Raw genomic sequence first — 20,581 nt, forward strand, 5'->3', positions numbered from 1 at the left:
AAAGGGTAAGATGGAGGGGAAGAATGCTGTGGATGGTCGTTATGAGTATTTAAAAACTTATTAACTCTATCGACGTACCATTTAAGGTTGGGTGGTATTTTTACATATTTCTATTTTTTGTAGGGGTCAGTCCTTGAGACAGCCCTAGGAAAGGGCGAAACATGCATGTCGGACATTAACATCAACCCCTGGGTCCAATACATCTAAATGAGTATCCAGTAATAAAAAGTTAATATTGAGTTAAAAAATTTGGTAATACAGTGAACCGATGAAGATCTGTGTGCATGATCCATTGCCACAACATTTAGTGGGCAATGTGCACAACTGAGGTCACTAAGACAAACAGAACATTGAAAAAGTAGTAAAAGGATTTCATGAAAGGATTGTGTGGTTATAAGAACGAGCTAGTGGGAACCAGTCACTGTATTTTCAAACATAGGCTACACTGAATTCAGAGTTTGCTTGGGATAATAACAATGTTAAAAAAAAAAAGTCTCTTATTTCTAATAATCTTTTTGCTATTTTCAATAGCGTTTGCTATTGTTTTGGGTGAACCAGTGTGGCAGCAATCTCCGTCTACTGGCTTCAGTCCATATAACGGGCTAGATATGCTCACCCTGTCAACTGTTTTATCTAACCTCCTTGGTAAAAAAGGGTGAAGGGAGTATGGGTGGGTTCAGGGAAGAGGGTAAAAATATCGGTAAGAGGGACATACATGGAGGAGTGGGGAAGGGAAAAAGGGAAAGAGCACATGGGATAGAAGGGGATGGAGAGGAGAAGGGGACATGCTGTTCATGGATATGTGTATCTTAATTTTGTATTTAGCAGAGTATAGAAGAAAATTATTTGTTACTTTTACTAGTATTTTTACTGCTTATAGAATCTGGATTTCTTGGGAGGAGGTCAAGGAGATTGTGGCACGGCAAGGGCAGGGTGGGTCGGGGGCTCAGATGGAGATTACTTGATGTGGGGACGAGTTAGATTTCTGTCCCTGTGCCAACTCTCTATTCTCTAGTTGCAGGTTTAAATCTTCCCCCCACTTAACCCTTCTCAAGGCTTTATACAGGTCAGATATTGCCCCCTTGCATGAAAGCCCTTTCCACCAGTTTCTTCTGGGGCAACTTCCTTTCTCAAAAAATGAAAAAATCGTACAAGTAATGATAGTGATCCCTCTCATCCAGGATATTTGCTAACCGACTCCCCAGATTTCACCACCTGGTCATCCCCTATCAACTGCCCAAAATGTACCGATCCAAACCCGCCCATTGTTTAAACCACCCTTCCTGGAGGAATCTCCTACAGATCGCAACTTGGTGTTATCCTGAAGTACTTCCTCCCTCGAAACAGCCTCTTCCATTGCTAATCCATATCGCAAAAGTTAACTTTGTGTGTTTAACTGAGAGACCAGAGAAAGGGGAAATTATTCTTATATGCCTTCTTATCCCAGCAGAAATGGTTCTTCATCAGTAAGAATTATGGGCTCTGAGCACAGTATATAATTAAATATTGTAAATGTAATGTACCTGGCTGAAAGTTGGTTTATTGTGAAGTCGGGAACATCTATCTCCATGACGGCAAGCACCAATCTTAAAGTAAAATGAGCAGTTAACTCTGAAAAAATAAAAGCATCAGGTAAAGCAAAGCAATTGATTCTATTCTAACAATTTCCTTTTCTTATGCACTGCCCCATTCCCCTCCATCACAGAAATCACAATAGCCTTTAACCGTATTTCAGTCTATGCATCACCTCCTAGTTTCACTCAATCGGAATCATACTAACACCCTCACTGCCCCCTTTTCAAAGGGACCTTGTTTACTCACTTCCATGCCTGACTTTGAATGTATATAACTCACACGTCTCCAGTATTTTGAGCTCCAGCATTCTTCTTTTGTTTCTTCCATCTCTTACATATCCTGGTTATTTCCTATATTCCTCTCCTATATTTTCTCTCTGAAAAGTTGCATATTCTCACTTCCATTTCTTCCCACCTGTTTCCCGCTTGTTTGTCTTTCCATTCTCCCTCTACTATATTCTTTTAATATATATAAATATAGAAAGAAAGAATAAAGATACAACTATCCCCCAAATACAAATTTACATTGTCTTCATATAAAGATAGTTATGGCATTCTCTGAGCGTCCTCTTCCTTTCTCCACGTCTGTAACTGCGCTTTTATATACGCACAAGCACACACATAAAAATGACTACAAACATACTGAGGTAGGAAATAGACTATATACATGCAGAAAACACGAACATATATACGCCATCAATCACTGTGTGCATATATATAAATATATGCATATATATTCGTTTTGGTTTTTTTTTTCTTTCATGAGTCTTACTTGTCTTTCTCGGTACCAAAAATCGATGCCAGATACTCCGCCATCTTCTTTCTCTCGCAGCAGCAGCGCTTACAGTGAGCCTGCGCTTCCGTTCCGATGCCCACGCATCACAGGACAGGCGGTACACCTTCCGTGCTACGTCACTTCCGTTCACTCCACTCCTCCTACGCCTCGCTTCATTGGCAGTGGAACCTCTGGGAAGACGTATATCTTTCCTGTTGTTTCTAGTACGTTATTTTGATGGGTGAATCTATACGATGCTCCAGCGTTCATAGTACTTCTAGGTAGTGATCTCTTTGCCCTAGAAAAACACCAGATCTGCATGTTAAGTTGAAGTTGAGGCCGTTTGGAACCAGGGGGAAAAATTACAGTAAACTACAATTCCCAGAGTGCTCCGAAAGGTTCGTCCCCTTCTCTGTTAGTTTTTCCATGACCGCACCGCACCACAGACATCTAACGTCTTTTGCGTTGGCGGCACGTGCTACGTACTGAGGCGCGCGGGATCCCTCGGAAGAGGAAGCTGCCGAGTGAGAAGTTACTTGTGACCCTCTTTGTTTTATTGGGGGAGGGGTTGAACAGTATATAATATAGTACAGGGTGAATTAAATAAAGGAGTCTTATACGGGGGACGAAAGGTAAGTGTGGTGAAAGGTCACATTGCTGATTTTATTCCTGTAAACTCAAGGTGTTTTTAAGTGAAGGTAAGGGAAAGGATATGTGATTTCTTTTGTAATAGTAAGAAGAAATTTTGGGATGGGCAGGCTTATAGTAAAGGAAAATGAGCTTTGGGGAAGGGATCTGATATTCAGCCTTTCTGTGATTACAATCAAAACAGTGTACATATATACATGTACTTATTTTGTATTTGGGGCAATGGAGGTTAAGTGAGTTGCCCAGAGTCACATGGAGCTGTGGTGGGAATCGAACTACTACTACTACTTAACATTTCTAAAGCGCTACCAGGGTCACGCAGCGCTGTACAATGTAGCAAGGAAGGAACTTACAATCTAAAGGACAAAGTGTGCAGTCAATCAAATTGGGGCAGTTTAGGTTTCCTGAATAGAAGTAAATGGTTATGTGCCAAAAGCTACATTCCATATCATCAAGCTGATCAATCCATAGACTGGTGGGTTGTGTCCATCTACCAGCAGGTGGAGATAGAGAGCAAACTTTTGCCTCCCTATATGTGGTCATGTGCTGCCGGAAACTCCTCAGTATGTTCTCTATCTCAGCAGGTGGTGGTCACACACAGCAGCAGCTCTGGCTAGGCCTCCAAGCCTAATTTTTAGGTTTTGTTGAGTGCCTGGGGTTGAGGGCTCTTTTGAGCAAGTGCAAACCTGGTGGTGCCAGGTCCCTCCTTTTCTCCCCCCTCCCGCTGGCTCCGTTAAAAAAAAAAAAAAATTTTGAACGTCCTTAAAGGCGTTTATTTCGACGTTTATTTAAACGTTTATTGCACCTACTCACTGGGACACCAGGTTGTTACAGCTCGGAGCGGACAGCAGGTAATTTTTACCTTTTTATAGCGGGCAGGGGGTTCCCCGATTTATCTCCACGTGGCATATGGCGTCAGAGGGCGAGGGCGTAAAGAGTCACTCCCCGGATCGCTTGGGCGCTTCTAGAGGGGATGCGGGGGTCTTAAAGCCTGATTCGCCCTTGTTGGGTGACAGTTTCGTGGCCGATGAATGTCCCGGTCCTTCCTCCGGTGTGGCGATTTTTCCCGCCATAAACGCCCATCCCCCGCTCCTCGCCTCCGCCATCTTGGCCGGCCACGCGGCTCGGACGGCTTCTTCTTGGGCCGCCCTTGAGGTTGGAGACATTAATGCCATGAACGCCCTTAATTTGGGCAACGGCACAAAAGCGGCTAAAGTTAAGCGCCGTTCTTCCCGCGCGGCTCCTTCGCGGAGTGTCGCGCCGGACGCCATTTTGGATGCGCAGCATGTCTCTCCCCCGCTCTTGCGAGCGCCGGTTGAGGGTGCGTCTAGGCCTGTTGCCCAGGCTGCGGAAGTACACAGTCTGGGGGGTTTCTCCCCCGAGTTTGTTTTGCTGCTGCATCAGGCTTTCCTTATGCAAAACGCTGCCCCTGCTCCCTCGTCTGGTAAAGAGGTTGAGGTTCCAAGAGGAAAACGCCCTCAGGTTGATTCCCAGGCCTTGGAGGACTTTGTCTCCTCCGATGTAGATGAGGGCAGCGTATCTGAGGTCTCCCAACGGTCCTTTGCGGATTCCTTGGAGGAGACGGATCCCCGCTCGGATGGAGCGGATGACCCCTCTGCAGCGCGGCTTTTTAGCTCAGAGGATTTGTCCAACCTGTTGGTACAGGCCATGGACACTTTGAAGATTTCCTCTCCGGAGGACGTCTCTCCCTCAGCCCCTGATGGCTCTGCCATTATGCTGGGGACGAAGCGCCCGCCTAGAACCTTCCACGTGCATGATGCCATGCACACCTTAATTGCGGCTCAATGGGATGTCCCGGAAGCGAGCCTTAAAGTGGCTAGGGCTATGTCCCGCCTCTATCCTTTGACTGAAAGTGAACGTGAGGCCTATCTGTGGCCTACCGTGGATTCTTTAATCACTGCGGTGACTAAGAAAACGGCGTTGCCGGTGGAAGGTGGCACGGCCCTAAAGGACACCCAAGACAGAAGATTGGAGGCGGCCTTAAGGTCGTCCTTTGAGGCAGCTGCTTTAAGTTTGCAGGCCTCAATTTGCGGCTCCTATGTGGCCAGGGCGTGCCTGACTATGGTGCAGCGAGCTTTCCCCTCGGATCTTTCCTTGAGGGCTGATTGGCCGGCCCTGGAATTGGGCTTAGCCTACTTGGCAGACTTGCTGTATGATGTCTTGAGGGCCTCAGCGAAAGGCATGGCTCAGACAATCTCTGCGCGGCGGTGGCTTTGGCTGAAACATTGGTCTGCTGACCACGCCTCTAAATCCCGCCTGGCTAGATTGCCTTTTAAAGGCAAGCTGCTCTTTGGGGTCGAGCTGGACAAAATCGTGACCGATCTCGGCACGTCTAAGGGCAAGAAGTTACCAGAGGTCAGGGCTCGGGCTAGTACTCGCCCTGGTACCTCCAGAGGACGGTTTCAGGAAGCCCGTCGGTACCGCCCGGGCAGGTCGGGCTCCTCTGCCCCCTCTTCCTTCAAGAGGAACTTCTCCCCCAAGCAGCATTCCTTTCGCAGAGACCGCCGTCCCGGAGGTGTCCCCTCCGGTCCTCCCCCAGGGTCTCGTACCCAATGACGGGGCCTTGGTCCACGCCCCAGTGCAGATTGGAGGACGGCTGTCCTCGTTTATGGGCGAGTGGACCACAATAACTTCAGACGCTTGGGTGCTGGAAGTCATCAGAGACGGCTACAAGCTAGAGTTCTGCCGACCCTTAAAAGACGGGTTTGTACTCTCTCCCTGCAAGTCTCCGGTCAAGCTGTGGTAGTGCAGCAGACCTTGAACAATCTGATCCGCCTGGGGGCGGTCGTTCCGGTGCCAGAAAATCAGCTTGGCAAGGGATGTTACTCCTTTTTCTTTGTGATACCAAAGAAAGGAGGTTCTGTACGGCCTATCCTCGACCTCAAAGGGGTCAATTGGGCCTTGAAAGTTCGGTACTTTCGCATGGAGACCCTCCGCTCTGTTATAGCGGCAGTGAAGGCAGGAGAGTTCCTGGCATCCTTGGACATCAAGGAAGCGTACTTGCATATTCCCATCTGGCCTCCTCATCAACGCTTTCTGCGTTTTGCAGTACTGGGCCGACACTTCCAGTTCAGAGCCCTCCCGTTCGGGTTGGCTACTGCTCCGCGGACCTTCTCCAAAGTAATGGTGGTCATCGCGGCCTTCCTGAGGAAGGAAGGAGTTCAAGTCCATCCTTATCTGGACGACTGGTTGATCCAAGCCCCCTCTTATGCAGAGTGCGGCAAAGCTGTGAACCGGGTGGTTGCTCTTTTGAGCTCCCTGGGGTGGATCATCAACTGGGAGTAAAGCCAGCTGCGCCCGACTCAGTCCCTGGAGTATCTGGGAGTTCGATTCGACACCCAAGTGGGCAGAGTGTTCCTGCCAGACAATCGGATTGTCAAGCTTCAGGCTCAGGTGGACTAGTTCCTAGTAGCCTCTCCTATTCGGGCTTGGGACTACGTGCAGCTGTTGGGCTCTATGACGGCCACGATGGAAGTAGTGCCCTGGGCCAGGGCTCATAGGAGACCACTACAACAATCTCTGCTGCTGCGCTGGACTCCGATGTCGGAGGATTATGCTGTGCGCCTTCCCTTGGACCCAGCAGTGCGCAAGGCGCTGAGCTGGTGGACGCAGACAGACAAGTTGCCTGCAGGAATGCCTCTGGTGACCCCGGAGTGGATTGTCGTCACGACAGACGCCTCTTTGATGGGCTGGGGAGCCCACTGCTTGGGAAGGACAGCGCAGGGGCTCTGGTCTCCTGCAGAGGCAAGTGGTCTATCAACCTCCTGGAACTCAGAGCCATTCGGTTGGTGTTGTTGGAGTTCATCCCGGTACTGGTGTTGAAGCCTGTACGGGTGCTGTCGGACAATGCCACGGCTGTGGCCTATGTCAACTGCCAGGGAGGTACCAAGAGCGCCCCTCTAGCCAAGGAGGCCATGAATCTATGCCAGTGGGCGGAAGCGAACCTGGAACAGCTGTCAGCGGCCCACATTGCCGGAGTCATGAATGTCAAGGCGGACTTTCTCAGTCGCCATGCCTTGGAGCCCGGAGAGTGGCGGCTATCTGTTCAGGCGTTCTTGGACATCACGAAGCGCTGGGGCCAGCCGAGCCTAGATCTGATGGCGTCATCGGCCAATTGCCAAGTGCCGCGCTTTTTTCAGCAGAGGACGGGACCCTCGATCCCTGGGAGTAGATGCTCTTCTCCAACAGTGGCCGACACAAGAGCTTCTCTATGTGTTCCCGCCCTAGCCCATGTTGGGCAGGGTGCTAGACCGGGTGGCAAAGCATCCCGGCAGGGTAATCCTGGTGGGTCCGGATTGGCCCAGACGTCCCTGGGATGCGGACTTGATCAGGCTCTCAGTCGGCGATCCTCTGCGGCTGCCAGTGGAGCAGGGCCTGTTACATCAGGGTCCCGTGGTGATGGAGGATCCCTCCCCCTTTGGTCTTACGGCCTGGCTATTGAGCGTCAGCGTCTGAGAAAGAAGGGCTTCTCAGACAAGGTCATCGCCACTATGCTGAGAGCGAAGAAGCGCTCTACTTCTACTGCTTATGCCAGGGTTTGGCGTATCTTTGCAGCGTGGTGTGAAGCAGGCTCACTTTCTCCCTTCGCTGCTCCAATTTCTTGTTGGCGTTCCTGCAAGAAGGTCTGGACAAAGGCCTGTCGCTCAGTTCCCTGAAAGTTCAGGTAGCGGCTCTGGCTTGCTTCAGGGGCTGCCTGAAGGGTGCTTCCCTGGCTTCGCAGCCAGATGTGGTGCGCTTTCTCAAGGGAGTTAATCCCCTGCACCCTCCTCTGCACTCAGTGGTGCCTGCGTGGAATCTCAACCTGGTGCTAAGAGCATTGCAGAAGCCGCCTTTTGAACCCTTGTCGAGGGCATCTCTGAAAGACCTGACGTTGAAAGCAGTCTTTTTGGTGGCTATCACTTCAGCCAGAAGAGTTTCCGAGCTCCAGGCACTCTCATGTCGAGAGTTTTTTCTGCAGTTCACTGAGGCAGGAGTGACTATTCGCACAGTGCCTTCCTTCCTGCCCAAGATTGTTTTTCGCTTCCATGTGATTCAGCAGCTCTGTCTCCCTTCCTTTCGTAGGGAGGTCTACCCAGAGGAATTCTCTGCTCTCAATTTTCTGGATGTGAGACGAGTCATCATCAGATACTTGGAAGTGACCAATGATTTCCGGAAATCGGATCATCTGTTTGTCCTGTTTACAGGTACTCGTAAGGGTCTGCAGGCTTCTAAGCCTACAGTGGCAAGATGGGCAAGGAAGCCATTGCAGCGGCTTAGGTGGCCGCGGGGAAGGCCCATACCTTTGCCAGGCATTACCGCTTGACTGTGGCTGCTCGGGCGGAGGCCCGGTTTGGAGCTTCAGTGTTGCGGTCAGGGATTTCTATGTCCCGCCCTGGGTGAGTACTGCTTCGGTACATCCCACCAGTCTATGGATTGATCAGCTTGATGATATGGAAGGTAAAATTATGTATCATACCTGATAATTTTCTTTCCATTAATCATAGCTGATCAATCCATAGCCCCTCCCAGATATCTGTACTGTTTATATTCTGGTTGAATTTTAGGTTCAAGTTTAGCCTTCAGTTACTTCAGGAGGACTTCGTGTTCAAGTTCTTCTTTCACTTGGATTCTTCAAGAGTTGAGACGAGTTTGTGTTACAGTGAGCTCCTGCATTCCTCTCCCCTCCGTTTTACGGGGCTGGATTGAGATTTAAATTCTGCCGGCACTCCCTCTCGCTTCGTGCGGCTGTAGGGCAGCTTTGTACCCCTCCCGCTTCGGCGGTGTTAGGGTCAGTCAGCTCCTCCCGCGGTTGCGGTTGCAGGATAAGCCAGATCCCCCCGCATCGGCGGGTGTGGTGTCCCTCCCCCGCTCCGCGGGGATGAGCTGGACGGATTTCCCTCCCCCACTTGTGTGGGGATGAGCTGGGTTAATTCCCCTCCCCCCGTTTCGGCGGTGGTGAGCTGGGCAGAGTGTCCCTTCGTGGGTGTAATTCTCTAAGTGCTGAGTCCTGCGGATGGAGCTTTGATATCGACATACTGAGGAGTTTCCGGCAGCACATGACCACATATAGGGAGGCAAAAGTTTGCTCTCTATCTCCACCTGCTGGTAGATGGACACAACCCACCAGTCTATGGATTGATCAGCTATGATTAATGGAAAGAAAATTATCAGGTATGATACATAATTTTACCTTGAAGAGGTGGGCTTTGAGCAAGGATTTGAAGATGGGCAGGGAGGGGGCTTGGCGTATGGGCTCAGGAAGTTTATTCCAAGCATAGGGTGAGGCGAGGCAGAAAGGGCAGAGCCTGGAGTTGGCAGTGGTGGAGAAGGGTACTGATAGGAGGGATTTGTCCTGTGAGGAGGTTACGGGTAGGAGCGTAAGGGGAGATGAGGGTAGAGAGGTAATGGGTGCGAGATTTTCTCCAGAGGCGTTCAGCAGATCGGGTGCAGGAGCAAAGGTATCGGATGCAAGGGGTCAGCCAGGGCTGAGAATTAGTACGCCTTGTGAGACAAGAGATGGATGGTGCAAGGGTATCCAGAGCAGAGGAGAGAGTGGCATTATAAGCAGAGACAGCCTTGTCGACAGACTCGAAGGACATGATGGAAGGGAGGAGATTAGAGATACTAGAGGATAAGGTGGGAGGGTCGAGAGCCTGGAGATTCCTGAAAGTAGTGGTTAGTGTTGGGCGAGACTGAGGGGGAGGGTGATGAAGTGTGAAGCTGATTAGGTGATGATCTGAGAGAGGAAGAGCTGAGGCGCAGGAAGAGGAGAGGACGAGGTCAAGACAATGGCCAGTTTGGTGAGTAGGGGTGGTGGAGCTTAGCTAGAGGTTGAACCTAGTTCTTAGGCCACTGCACTAACCAGATGTGGCGTGTTTATTCAGGAGCTAGGCTACTTTTGATGGTAGTCTCTTTAAAATAGTAGCCCATATGAAGGAATTACTTGCAGAATATTTCTCTTACCATTTCTGTGATTATACTACCTCACTTCTTAGTCTGTAAGCTGTCTGGATGGCTTGTCTGATTGATGGTGTGGTATAAAGTTTTAAATTAGAAATTTTTGATGAGGATGTATTGACATATTTAGGAATTGTCCCTCGCTTCTTAGGCTGTAAAGCTGGATGGTTTTTCTGAGGGGTGGGGTAGAAAGTTTTAAATAAACTTGAAACTTTTGATGAGGATTTATTTTCATATTTACAAATTGCCCCTCAATTTCCACTAACACACACCTCTTATTTCCTACCTATTTTTCATTTCCTCTCCAACCTTTATCTTTTTACTCCCTCTTGTATGTTACATTTGCAATTTCTTCACAGTCAAGGTCTTAATGTTATTCACATTCTCATTTCTTCCCCCTTGGTTTTTATCATTTCGTTGTCATGAAGCTGTCCATAAGTTTAGTAAGCAGCAGTGTGTCATTTGTCTACCGGTGATTAATATCCTGGTGGTTATGGGGGGCTTTAATATTTTTAATAAACCAGAAATGCAGTGTCTTCAACCTGGTTTTTATCCTTAAGAGAAAGAGAGAGTAAACTAGAAGCATAAAAGTAGTGGTTTGGGCACAGAGCTCTAACTTTAAGACCTATTTCCCCTTTTTTCTATCACTTGTGTGATATAAGGAAAATAATTTAGGGCTAGATATATTAAAAATGCTTAGCATACTGTTGCCCTTAACCAATCAATACCTTGACAAATTTTCTTGAAATCTTGGAGCAACTCAAAACTTTAGAACCAGGGGCTCAGATCTCTCGGGCTCCAACCTTTCTCCTAATATCACTACTGGATTTTGGAGGGGAGGGTGTATCTTTTACAAGGTTTGCCACAGCATATTAGGACCTGATTTATTAAGATTGTGTTTGCCATTTTCTGTCTGTATGGAGGTGCTTAGTAAATCAGGTTCTTAATATGCTGGCTAAAACTGATACCTTCTTATCCCCTAGCAGTTTGTTTTTAAGTAACCCACCCTGAGTGGTTTTGGGAGGATGGGCTAAATAATGATATAATTGTAGAAATTCTTTTTGTAAACCATCATGATGTCCAGCTACCATGGGCAGTAAACCAAATATACTAACTACATTTATTCTCTCTCCCTGTCTCCAGTTATTCAGCCAGTGGGCTTGATACACCTTCCAGATTCCAGCTAGCTGCCTGCCAATGCTGTCACCAAAGAAACAGGGTGTTCCTGCTGTGTGCACTGCCTGACTTGGCCCATAAGTACATTACATAATTATTGCCATACTGGGACAGACAGAAGGTCCATCAAGCCCAGCATCTTGTTTTCAACAGTGGCCGATCCACGTCACAAGTGCGTGGCAAGATCCCAAAACAGTATAATACATTTTATGCTGCTTATTCTAGAAATAAGCAGTGGATTTTCCCCGTCCATTTTAATAATGGTCTATGGACTTTTCCTTTAGGAAGCCGTTCAAACCTTTTTTTTGAACTCTTCTAAGCTAATCGCCTTTACCACATTCTCTGGCAACGAATTCCAGAGCTGAATTACACGTTGAGTGAAGAAAACATTTCTCTGATTTGTTTTAAATTTACTACTTTGTAGCTTCATCGCATGCCCCCTAGTCCTAGTAGTTTTGGAAAGTGTAAACAGGCACTTAACATCAACCGATTCCACTCCACTCATTATTTTATAGACCTCTATCATATCTCCCCTCAGCTGTCTTTTCTCAAAGCTGAAGAGCCCCAGCCGCTTTAGCCTTTCCTCATAGGGAAGTTGTCCCATCCCCTTATCGTTTTCGTCGCCCTTCTCTGCACCTTTTCTAATTCCACTTTATCTTTTTTGAGATGCGGCGACCAGAATTGAACACAATATTCCATATCATCATGCTGATCAATCCATAGACTGGTGGGTTGTGTCCATCTACCAGCAGGTGGAGATAGAGAGCAATCCTTTTGCCTCCCTATATGTGGTCATGTACTGCCGGAAACTCCTCAGTATGTTCTCTATCTCAGCAGGTGGTGGTCACACACAGCAGCAGCTGTGGCTAGGTCTCCAAGCCTAATTTTTAGGTTTTGTTGAGTACCTGGGGTTGAGGGCTCTTCTTGAGCAAGTGCAAACCTGGTGGTGCCAGGTCCCTCCTTTTCTCCCCCCTCCCGCTGGCTCCGTTGAAAAAAAAATTTTTTTTGGACGTCCTTAAGGGCGTTTATTTCAACGTTTATTGCAGCTGCTCACTGGGACACCAGTTCGTTACAGCTCGGAGCAAGAAGCAGGTAATTTTACCTTTTTATAGTGGGCAGGGGGTTCCCCGTTCGGTCTCCACGTGGCTTATGGCGTCGGAGGGCGAGGGCGCGAGGATTCGCTCCCCGGACTGCGTGGGTGCGTCTAGCGGGGATGCGGGGATTTCAAAACCTGAATCGCCTTTGTTAAGCATCGGTTTGGAGTCCGGTCAGTGTCCCGGTTCTTCCTCCGGTGCGGCGGGTTTTCCCGCCATAAGCGCCCATCCCCCGCTGCTTGCCCACTCCATGTTGGCCGGCCACTCTGCTTGGACGGCTTCTTCTTGGGCGGCCCTCGAGCTGGGCGACGTTAATACTATGGTCGCCCTTGATTCGGGCGACGGTAAGAAAGCGTCCAAAGTTAAGCGCCGTTCTTCCCGCGCAGCTCCTTCTCGGAGTTTCGCGCCGGACGCCATTTTAGATGCGCAGCATGTTTCTCCCCCGCTCTTGTGAGCGCCGGTTGAGGGTGCGTCTAGAGCTGCAGAAGTGCACAGTTCAAGGGGCTTCTCCCCTGAGTTCATTTTGCTGCTGCATCAGGCTTTTCTTATGCAAAACGCTGCCCCTGCCCCCCTGTCTGATAAAGGAGTTGAGGCCTCCGGAAGCAAACGCCCTCGGGTGGATTTCCAGGCCCTAGAGGACTCTGTCTCCTCTGATGTAGATGAGGGCAGCGTATCGGAATTCTCCCAACGGTCCTTTGGGGATTCCTTGGAGGAGACGGATTCCCGCTCGGATGGAGCGGATGACCCCTCTGCAGCGCGGATCTTTCGCTCAGAGGATTTGCCCAACCTGTTAGTGCAGGCCATGAGCATTTTGAAGATTTCCTCTCCGGAGGACGTCTCTCCCTCAGCCTCTGTTGGCTCCGCCATTATGCTGGGGACGAAGCGCCCGCCTAGAACCTTCCACGTGCATGAAGCCATGCACACCTTGATTTCGGCTCAATGGGATGTCCCGGAAGCGAGCCTCAAAGTGGCTAGGGCTATGTCCCGCCTCTATCCTCTGCCTGAAAGTGAACGGGAGGCATTTCTTTGGCCTACCGTGGATTCTTTAATCACTGTGGTGACTAAGAAAACGGCGATGCCGGTAGAAGGTGGCACAACCCTAAAGGACGCCCAAGATAGAAGATTGGAGGCGGCCTTAAGGTCGTCATTCGAGGCGGCTGCTTTAAGTTTGCAGGCCTCAGTTTGCGGCTCCTATGTGGCCAGGGCGTGCCTGACGATTCTACAGCGGGCTTCCCCCCTCGGATCCTTCCTTGAGGGCTGATTGGCCGGCCCTGGAATCGGGCTTGGCTTATTTGGCAGACTTGCTGTATGGTGTCTTGAGAGCCTCGGCTAAAGTTATGGCTCAGACAGTCTCTGCACGGCGTTGGCTTTGGCTGAAGCATTGGTCTGCTGAGCACGTCTCTAAGTCTCGCCTGGCTAAGTTGCCTTTTAAAGGCAAGCTACTCTTTGGAGTCGAGCTGGACAAAATTGTGACCGATCTCGGCACGTCTAAGGGCAAGAGGTTACCAGAGGTCAGGGCTCGGGCCAGTGGTGCTCGCCCCGGTTCCTCCAAAGGACGGTTTCAGGAAGCCCGTCGGTATCGCCCGGGCAAGTCGGGCTCCTCTGCCCCCTCTTCCTTCAAGAGGATCTTCTCCCCCAAGCAGCATTCCTTTCGCAGAGACCGCCGTCCCGGAGGTGCGTTCTCCTGTCCTCCCCCAAGGTCTCGTACCCAATGACGGGGCCCTGGTCCATGGCCCAGTGCAGATTGGAGGACGCCTGTCCTCGTTTCTGGGCGAGTGGACCAGGGTAACTTCAGACGCTTGAGTGCTGGAAGCTAGAGTTCTGCCGACCCTTAAGAGACGGGTTTGTGCACTCTCCCTGCAAGTCTCCGGACAAAGCTGTGGCAGTGCAGCAGACTTTGGACAATCTGATCCGCCTGGGTGCTGTCGTTCCGGTGCCAGAAGATCAGCTTGGCAAGGGACATTACTCCATTTACTTTGTGTTACCAAAGAAAGGAGGTTCTGTACGGCCTATCCTCGACCTCAAAGGGGTCAATCGGGCCTTGAAAGTTCGGCACTTCCGAATGGAGACTCTCCGCTCTGTTATAGCGGCAGTGAAGGCAGGGGAGTTCCTGGCTTCCTTGGACATCAACGAAGCTTACTTCACATTCCCATCTGGCCTCCTCATCAACGCTTTCTGCGTTTTGCAGTCCTGGGCCGACACTTCCAGTTCAGAGCCCTCCCGTTCGGGTTGGCTACTGCTCCGCGGACCTTCTCCAAAGTAATGGTGGTCATCGCGGCCTTCCTACGAAAGGAAGGAGTACAAGTCCATTCTTATCTGGATGACTGGTTGATCCGAGCCCCCTCTTATGCAGAGTGCGGCAAAGCTGTAGACCGGGTGATTGCTCTTTTGAGCTCCCTGGGATGGATCATCAACTGGGAGAAAAGCCAGCTGCGCCCGACTCAGTCCCTGGAGTATCTGGGAGTTCGTTTCGACACCCAAGTGGGCAGAGTGTTGTTGCCGGACAATCGGATTGTGAAGCTTCAGGCTCAGGTGGACCAGTTCCTAGTAGCCTCTCCTCTTCGGGCTTGGGACTTTGTGCAGCTGTTGGGCTCTATGACGGCCACGATGGAAGTAGTGCCCTGAGCCAGGGCTCATATGAGACCACTACAACACTCTCTGCTGCAGCGCTGGACTCCAGTGTCGGAGGATTACGCTGTGCGCCTTCCCTTGGACCCAGCGGTGCGCAAGGCGCTGAGCTGGTGGCTGAGGACAGACAAGTTGTCCACAGGGATGCCTCTCTTGACCCCGGAGTGGGTTGTCGTCACGACGGACGTCTCTTTGACGGGCTGGGGAGCCCACTGCTTGGGAAGGACAGTGCAGGGGCTCTGGTCTCCTGCAGAGGCAAAGTGGTCTATCAACCTCCTGGAACTCAGAGCCATTCGGTTGGCGCTTTTGGAGTTTCTCCTGGTACTGGCGTTGAAGCCAGTACGGGTCCTGTTGGACAATACCACGGCTGTGGCCTATGTCAATCGCCAGGGAGGTACCAAGAGCGCCCCTCTAGCCAAGGAGGCCATGAATCTATGCCAGTGGGCGGAAGTGAACCTGGAACAGCTGTCGGCGGCCCACATTGCGGGAGTCATGAATGTCAAGGCGGACTTTCTCAGTCGCCATACCTTGGATCCCGGAGAGTGGCAGTTATTGGCTCAGGTGTTCTTGGACATCACGAAACGCTGGGGCCAGCCGAGCCTAGATCTGATGGCGTCATCGGCCAATTGTCAAGTGCCGCGCTTTTTCAGCAGAGGACGGGACCCTCGATCTCTGGGAGTAGATGCTCTTCTCCAACAGTGGCCGAGACAGGAGCTTCTCTATGTGTTCCCGTCCTGGCCCATATTGGGCAGGGTGCTAGACCGGGTGGCAAAGCATCCGGGCCGGGTAATCCTGGTGGGTCCGGACTGGCCCAGACGTCCTTGGTATGCGGACTTGATCAGGCTCTCAGTGGATGGCCCTCTGCGGCTGCCAGCGGAGCAGGGCCTGTTGCATCAGGGTCCCGTGGTGATGGAGGATCCCTCCCCCTTTGGTCTTACGGCCTGGCTATTGAGCGGCAGCGTCTGAGGAAGAAGGGCTTCTCAGACAAGGTCATCGCCACTATGCTGAGAGCGAGGAAGCGCTCTACTTCTACTGCTTACACCAGGGTTTGGCGTACCTTTGCATCGTGGTGTGAGGCAGGCTCCCTTTCTCCCTTCACTGCTCCAATTTCCTCAGTGTTGGCGTTCCTGCAAGAAGGTCTGGACAAAGACCTGTCGCTCAGTTCCCTTAAAGTCCAGGTAGCGGCTCTGGCTTGCTTCAGGGGCCGCCTGAAGGGTGCTTCCCTGGCTTCGCAGCCAGATGTGGTGCGCTTTCTCAAGGGAGTTAATCACCTGCGCCCTCCTCTGCACTCAGTGGTACCTGCGTGGAATCTCAATCTGGTGCTAAGAGCCTTGCAGAAGCCGCCTTTTGAACCCTTGTCGAGGGCATCTCTGAAAGACCTGACGTTGAAAGCAGTCTTTTTGGTGGCTATCACTTCAGCCAGATGAGTTTCCGAGCTCCAGGCGCTATCATGTCTAGAGCCCTTTTTGCAGTTCACTGAGGCAGGAGTGTCTATTCGCACAGTGCCTTCCTTCCTGCCCAAGATTGTTTCTCGCTTCCATGTGAATCAGCAGCTCTGTCTCCCATCCTTTCGTAGGGAGGACTACCCAGAGGAGTACTCTGCTCTCAAATATGTAGATGTGAGACGAGTCATCATCAGATACTTGGAAGTGACCAATGATTTCCGGAAGTCGGATCATCTGTTTGTCCTGTTTGCAGGTCCTCGTAAGGGTCTGCAGGCTGCTAAGCCTACAGTGGCAAGATGGGTCAAGGAAGCCATTGCAGCGGCTTATGTGGCCGCAGGGAAGGTGCCCCCTATCCGGCTGAAGGATCACTCCACTAGAGCTCAGGCGGCCTCGATGGCGGAGGCCGGGTCCGTCTCCTTGGAAGAGATTTGCAAGGCGGCAACTTGGGCATCGGCTCATACCTTCTCCAGGCATTACCGCTTGACTGTGGCTGCGCGGGCGGAGGCTTGGTTTGGAGCTTCAGTGTTTCGGTCAGGGATTTCTATGTCCCGCCCTGGGTGAGTACTGCTTCGGTACATCCCACCAGTCTATGGATTGATCAGCATGATGATACGGAAGGTAAAATTATGTATCGTACCTGATAATTTTCTTTCCATTAATCATAGCTGATCAATCCATAGCCCCTCCCGGATATCTGTGCTGTTTTTATCCTGGTTGCATTTCAGGTTCAAGTTTAGTCTTCAGTTCCTGTTCAGGAGGACTTCGTGTTCAAGTTTTTTCAATTGGATTCTTCAGGAGTTGAGACGATTTTGTGTTACAGTGAGCTGCTGCATTCCTCTCCCCTCCGTTTTACGGGGCTGGATTGAGACCTAAATTCTGCCGGTGCTCCCTCCCTCTTCGTGCGGCTGTAGGGCAGCTTTGTACCCCTCCCGCTTCGGCGGTGTTAGGGTCAGTCAGCTCCTCCCACGGTTGCAGGATAAGCCAGGTCCCCCCGCATCGGCGGGGTGGCGTCCCTCCCCCGCTCCGCGGGGATGAGCTGGACGGATTCCCCTCCCCCACTTGTGTGAGGATGAGCTGGGTTAATTCCCCTTCCCCGTTTCGGCGGTGGTGAGCTGGGCAGAGTGTCCCTTTGTGGGTGTAATTCTCTACGTGCTGAGTCCTGTGGATGGAGCTTTGATATCGACATACTGAGGAGTTTCCGGCAGCACATGACCACATATAGGGAGGCAAAAGGATTGCTCTCTACCTCCACCTGCTGGTAGATGGACACAACCCACCAGTCTATGGATTGATCAGCTATGATTAATGGAAAGAAAATTATCAGGTATGATACATAATTTTACCTTCGAGGTGCGGTCTCACCATGGAGCGATACAAAGGCATTATAACGTTCTCATTTTTATTTTCCATTCATTTTCTAATAATACATAATATTCTATTTGCTTTCTTAGCCGCCACAGCACACTAAGCAGAAGGATTCAACATATCATCAACTACAACACCTGGATCCCTTTTAGTTGTCGGTGACTTCTAACATGGAAACTTGCATAACGTAGCTATAATTCGGGTTCCTCTTTCCCACATGCATCACTTTTCACTTGCTCACATTAAACGTCATCTACCATTTAGATGCCCAGTCTTGTAAAGCCCTCTTGTAATTTTTCACAATCTTCCCGCAATTTAACAGCTTTGAATAACTTTGTGTCGTCATCATCAAATTTAATTACCTCACTAGTTACTCCCATCTCTAGGTCATTTATAAATATGTTCAAAAGCAACGGTTCCAGCACAGACCCCTGGGGAACCCCACTCACGGTCGCTGAGAGACTGGGCCGGGCCCCACCGCCCCCCTCCAACCGCCACTGGGCCGGGCCCCCTGCATTGAAATCAGAGCGCCTCTCACCTACTACTACTACTTATCACTTTTAAAGCGCTACAAGGCATATGCAGCGCTGTACACCATACACAAAAAAGGCAGTCCCTGCTCAAAAAGCTCACAATCTAAATACAGACACACAGACAGAACTAAGAGGTAAGGGAATTAAAGAGGTGGGAATAAAAGGTACAGGGCAAGTGAGTAGTGGTTGGGAGTCAAAAGCAAGTGAGAAGTGGTCAGGAGTCAGAAGCAGCGTTAAAGAGGTGGGCTTTTAGCCTGGATTTGAAGACGGCTAAGGACGGGGCTAGACGTACAGGCTCGGGAAGTCTATTCCAGGCGTGAGGTGCAGTGAGATAAATTAGCAGAAGAGGAGAAGGGGACGGTCGAGAGATTTTTTCACAGAATGGAGTACCCGAGGGGAGGCGTAGGGAGAGAAAAGGGTGGAGAGGTACTGGGGAGCGGTAGAGTTGAATGCACTTATAGGTCAGTAAGAGAAGTTTGAATTGAATGCGGAAACAGATAGGGAGCCAGTGAAGTGACTTGAGGAGAGGGCTAATGTGAGCATAGCGACTGGCGGGAAAATGAGTCGTGCAGCAGAGTTTTGGGCTGATTGAAGAGGAGAGAGATGGCTAAGTGGGAGGCCGATGAGAAGCAAGTTGCAATAATCTAGGCGAGAGGAAGGGACGGATTTTGCTGATGTTATAGAGAAAGAAACGACAGGTTTTGGCAATCTGCTGAATGTGAGCAGAGAAGGAGAGAGAAGAGTCAAAGATGACCCCAAGGTTACGAGCTGAAGAGACAGGGAGAATGAGAGTGCCATCCACAGAAATAGAGAAAGGATGGAGAGGAGAGGTGGGTTTAGGGGGAAATATGAGAAGCTCGGTTTTGGCCATGTTAAGTTTCAGATGACGTTGAGACATCCAGGCAGCGATATCAGATAGGCAAGCTGATACATTAGTCTGGATGCTGGTTGAGATTTCGGGGGTAGAGAGGTAGTTCGAAGTCGTCAGCGTAGAGATGGTATTGAAAGCCATGGGATGATATCTAGAGAGCCAAGGGAAGAAGTGTCGATGGAGAACAGGAGAAGACTGAGAACAGAACCCTGAGGTACACCAATTGGTAGTGGGATAGAAGTGGAAGAGGATCCACGAGTATATACTAAAGGTGAGAGGTAGGAGGAGAACCAGGAAACAACAGAGCCCTGGAATCCAAGTGAAGACAACATATCAAGGAGTAAGCTTTGATCAACAGTGTCAAAAGCGGCAGATAGATCAAGAAGGATGAGGACAGAATAGAGACCTTTGGATTTGGCCAGTAACAGGTCATTGGAAACTTTTGTAAGTGCAGTTTCAGTTGAATGAAGAGGGCGAAATCTAGATTGGAGTGGGTCGAGAACAGCTTGAGATGAAAAAAGTCAAGACCGTGGCGAAGAAAGGCACATTCAAGTATCTTGGAGAGGAAGGGGAGGAGGGAGATGGGTCGATAGTTGGAAGGACAGGAAGGGTCAAGTGAAGGCTTCTTAAGGAGTGGTGTGACCACGGCATGTTTGACGGCATCAGGAACGGTCGCAGTGGAAAGTGAAAGATTGAGGATATGACAGATAAAAGGGGTGAGAGTAGGAGAGATGGTGCGAAGAAGGTGGGTAGGAATGGGATCAGAGGAACATGTAGTTCGTTTTGAGGAGGAGAGAAGATGTGTTGTTTCCTCAGTGATGGGAAAGGAGGAAAAGGAGGGGTTGGGGAGATTTGGGAACAGACAAGGGGAGGGAGAGGTGGGGGTGGCTTGGTAGAGAATTCGAGATTTATCTTCTGAACCTTGTCGTGGAAGAACTCAGCTAGGGTCTGAAGAGATAGTGAGGAGGGAGTTGGAGATGGAGGCACCTTGAAGAGAGAGTTCAGTGTGGCGAAGAGAAGTTGAGGGTTTGAGCCAAGAGAATTAGTCAGCTGGATGTAATAGTCGTGTTTGGCAAGCAAAAGAGCAGATTGGAATGAGGTCAGCATGAACTTGAAGTGTATGAAGTCAGCAAGGGCACGAGATTTCAGCCAGAGGCATTCGGCGGAGCGGGCACAGGAACGTAGGTAGCGGATTTTAGAGGTCAGCCAAGGCTGGGGTTTGGTACGCCTTATAGGAAGGGGCATGAGAGGTGCAAGAGTGTCTAAAGCAGAGGATAGAATAGTATTGTAGGAAGAGACTGCTTCATTGACAGATTTAGATGGTGCAGTGGTAGAGAAGAGGTTCGAGACACTGGAGGATAGGGTAGTAGGGTCAATAGCCTGAAGATTTCTAGATAAATTGGTTAAGATTGGATGGGATTGGGCAGGAGGAAGTTTAATTGTGAAGGTTATTAGATGATGGTCAGAGAGGAGAAGATCTGAGGCAAAGAAATTAGAGGGAGAGCAGTTATAGGA

At 50.1% G+C, this 20,581-nt stretch overlaps 2 protein-coding genes across 5 annotated transcripts in view; one reads left to right on the forward strand and one right to left on the reverse strand.

The window, feature by feature from the left end:
- The window catches only part of U2AF1L4 (U2 small nuclear RNA auxiliary factor 1 like 4), a 131,810-nt gene extending 129,365 nt beyond the window's left edge, over positions 1-2,445 (reverse strand). For both annotated transcript variants that reach the window (XM_030213645.1, XM_030213644.1), the window contains exons 1-2: positions 2,347-2,445; positions 1,524-1,611 (exon numbers count right to left, since the gene is read on the reverse strand). In XM_030213645.1, the coding sequence (XP_030069505.1) occupies positions 1,524-1,611; positions 2,347-2,390 (132 nt within the window). In that variant the 5' untranslated portion in view covers positions 2,391-2,445. The remainder of the gene's footprint in view (positions 1-1,523; positions 1,612-2,346) is intronic.
- Positions 2,446-2,499: 54 nt separating this feature from the next.
- The window catches only part of PSENEN (presenilin enhancer, gamma-secretase subunit), a 75,052-nt gene continuing 56,970 nt past the window's right edge, over positions 2,500-20,581 (forward strand). Inside the window, exon 1 of one of the 3 annotated variants that reach the window (XM_030211980.1) lies at positions 2,500-2,573. The gene's annotated coding sequence lies outside the window, so the exon portion shown is untranslated. Of the gene's footprint in view, positions 2,574-2,657; positions 2,748-2,792; positions 2,982-20,581 lie in introns of those variants that run through there. The other 2 variants (XM_030211981.1, XM_030211979.1) reach the window with 2 other exon arrangements.

This window comes from Microcaecilia unicolor, chromosome 8 (genome assembly GCF_901765095.1).
Source record: "Microcaecilia unicolor chromosome 8, aMicUni1.1, whole genome shotgun sequence".
Classification (NCBI taxonomy): Eukaryota; Metazoa; Chordata; class Amphibia; order Gymnophiona; family Siphonopidae; genus Microcaecilia; species Microcaecilia unicolor.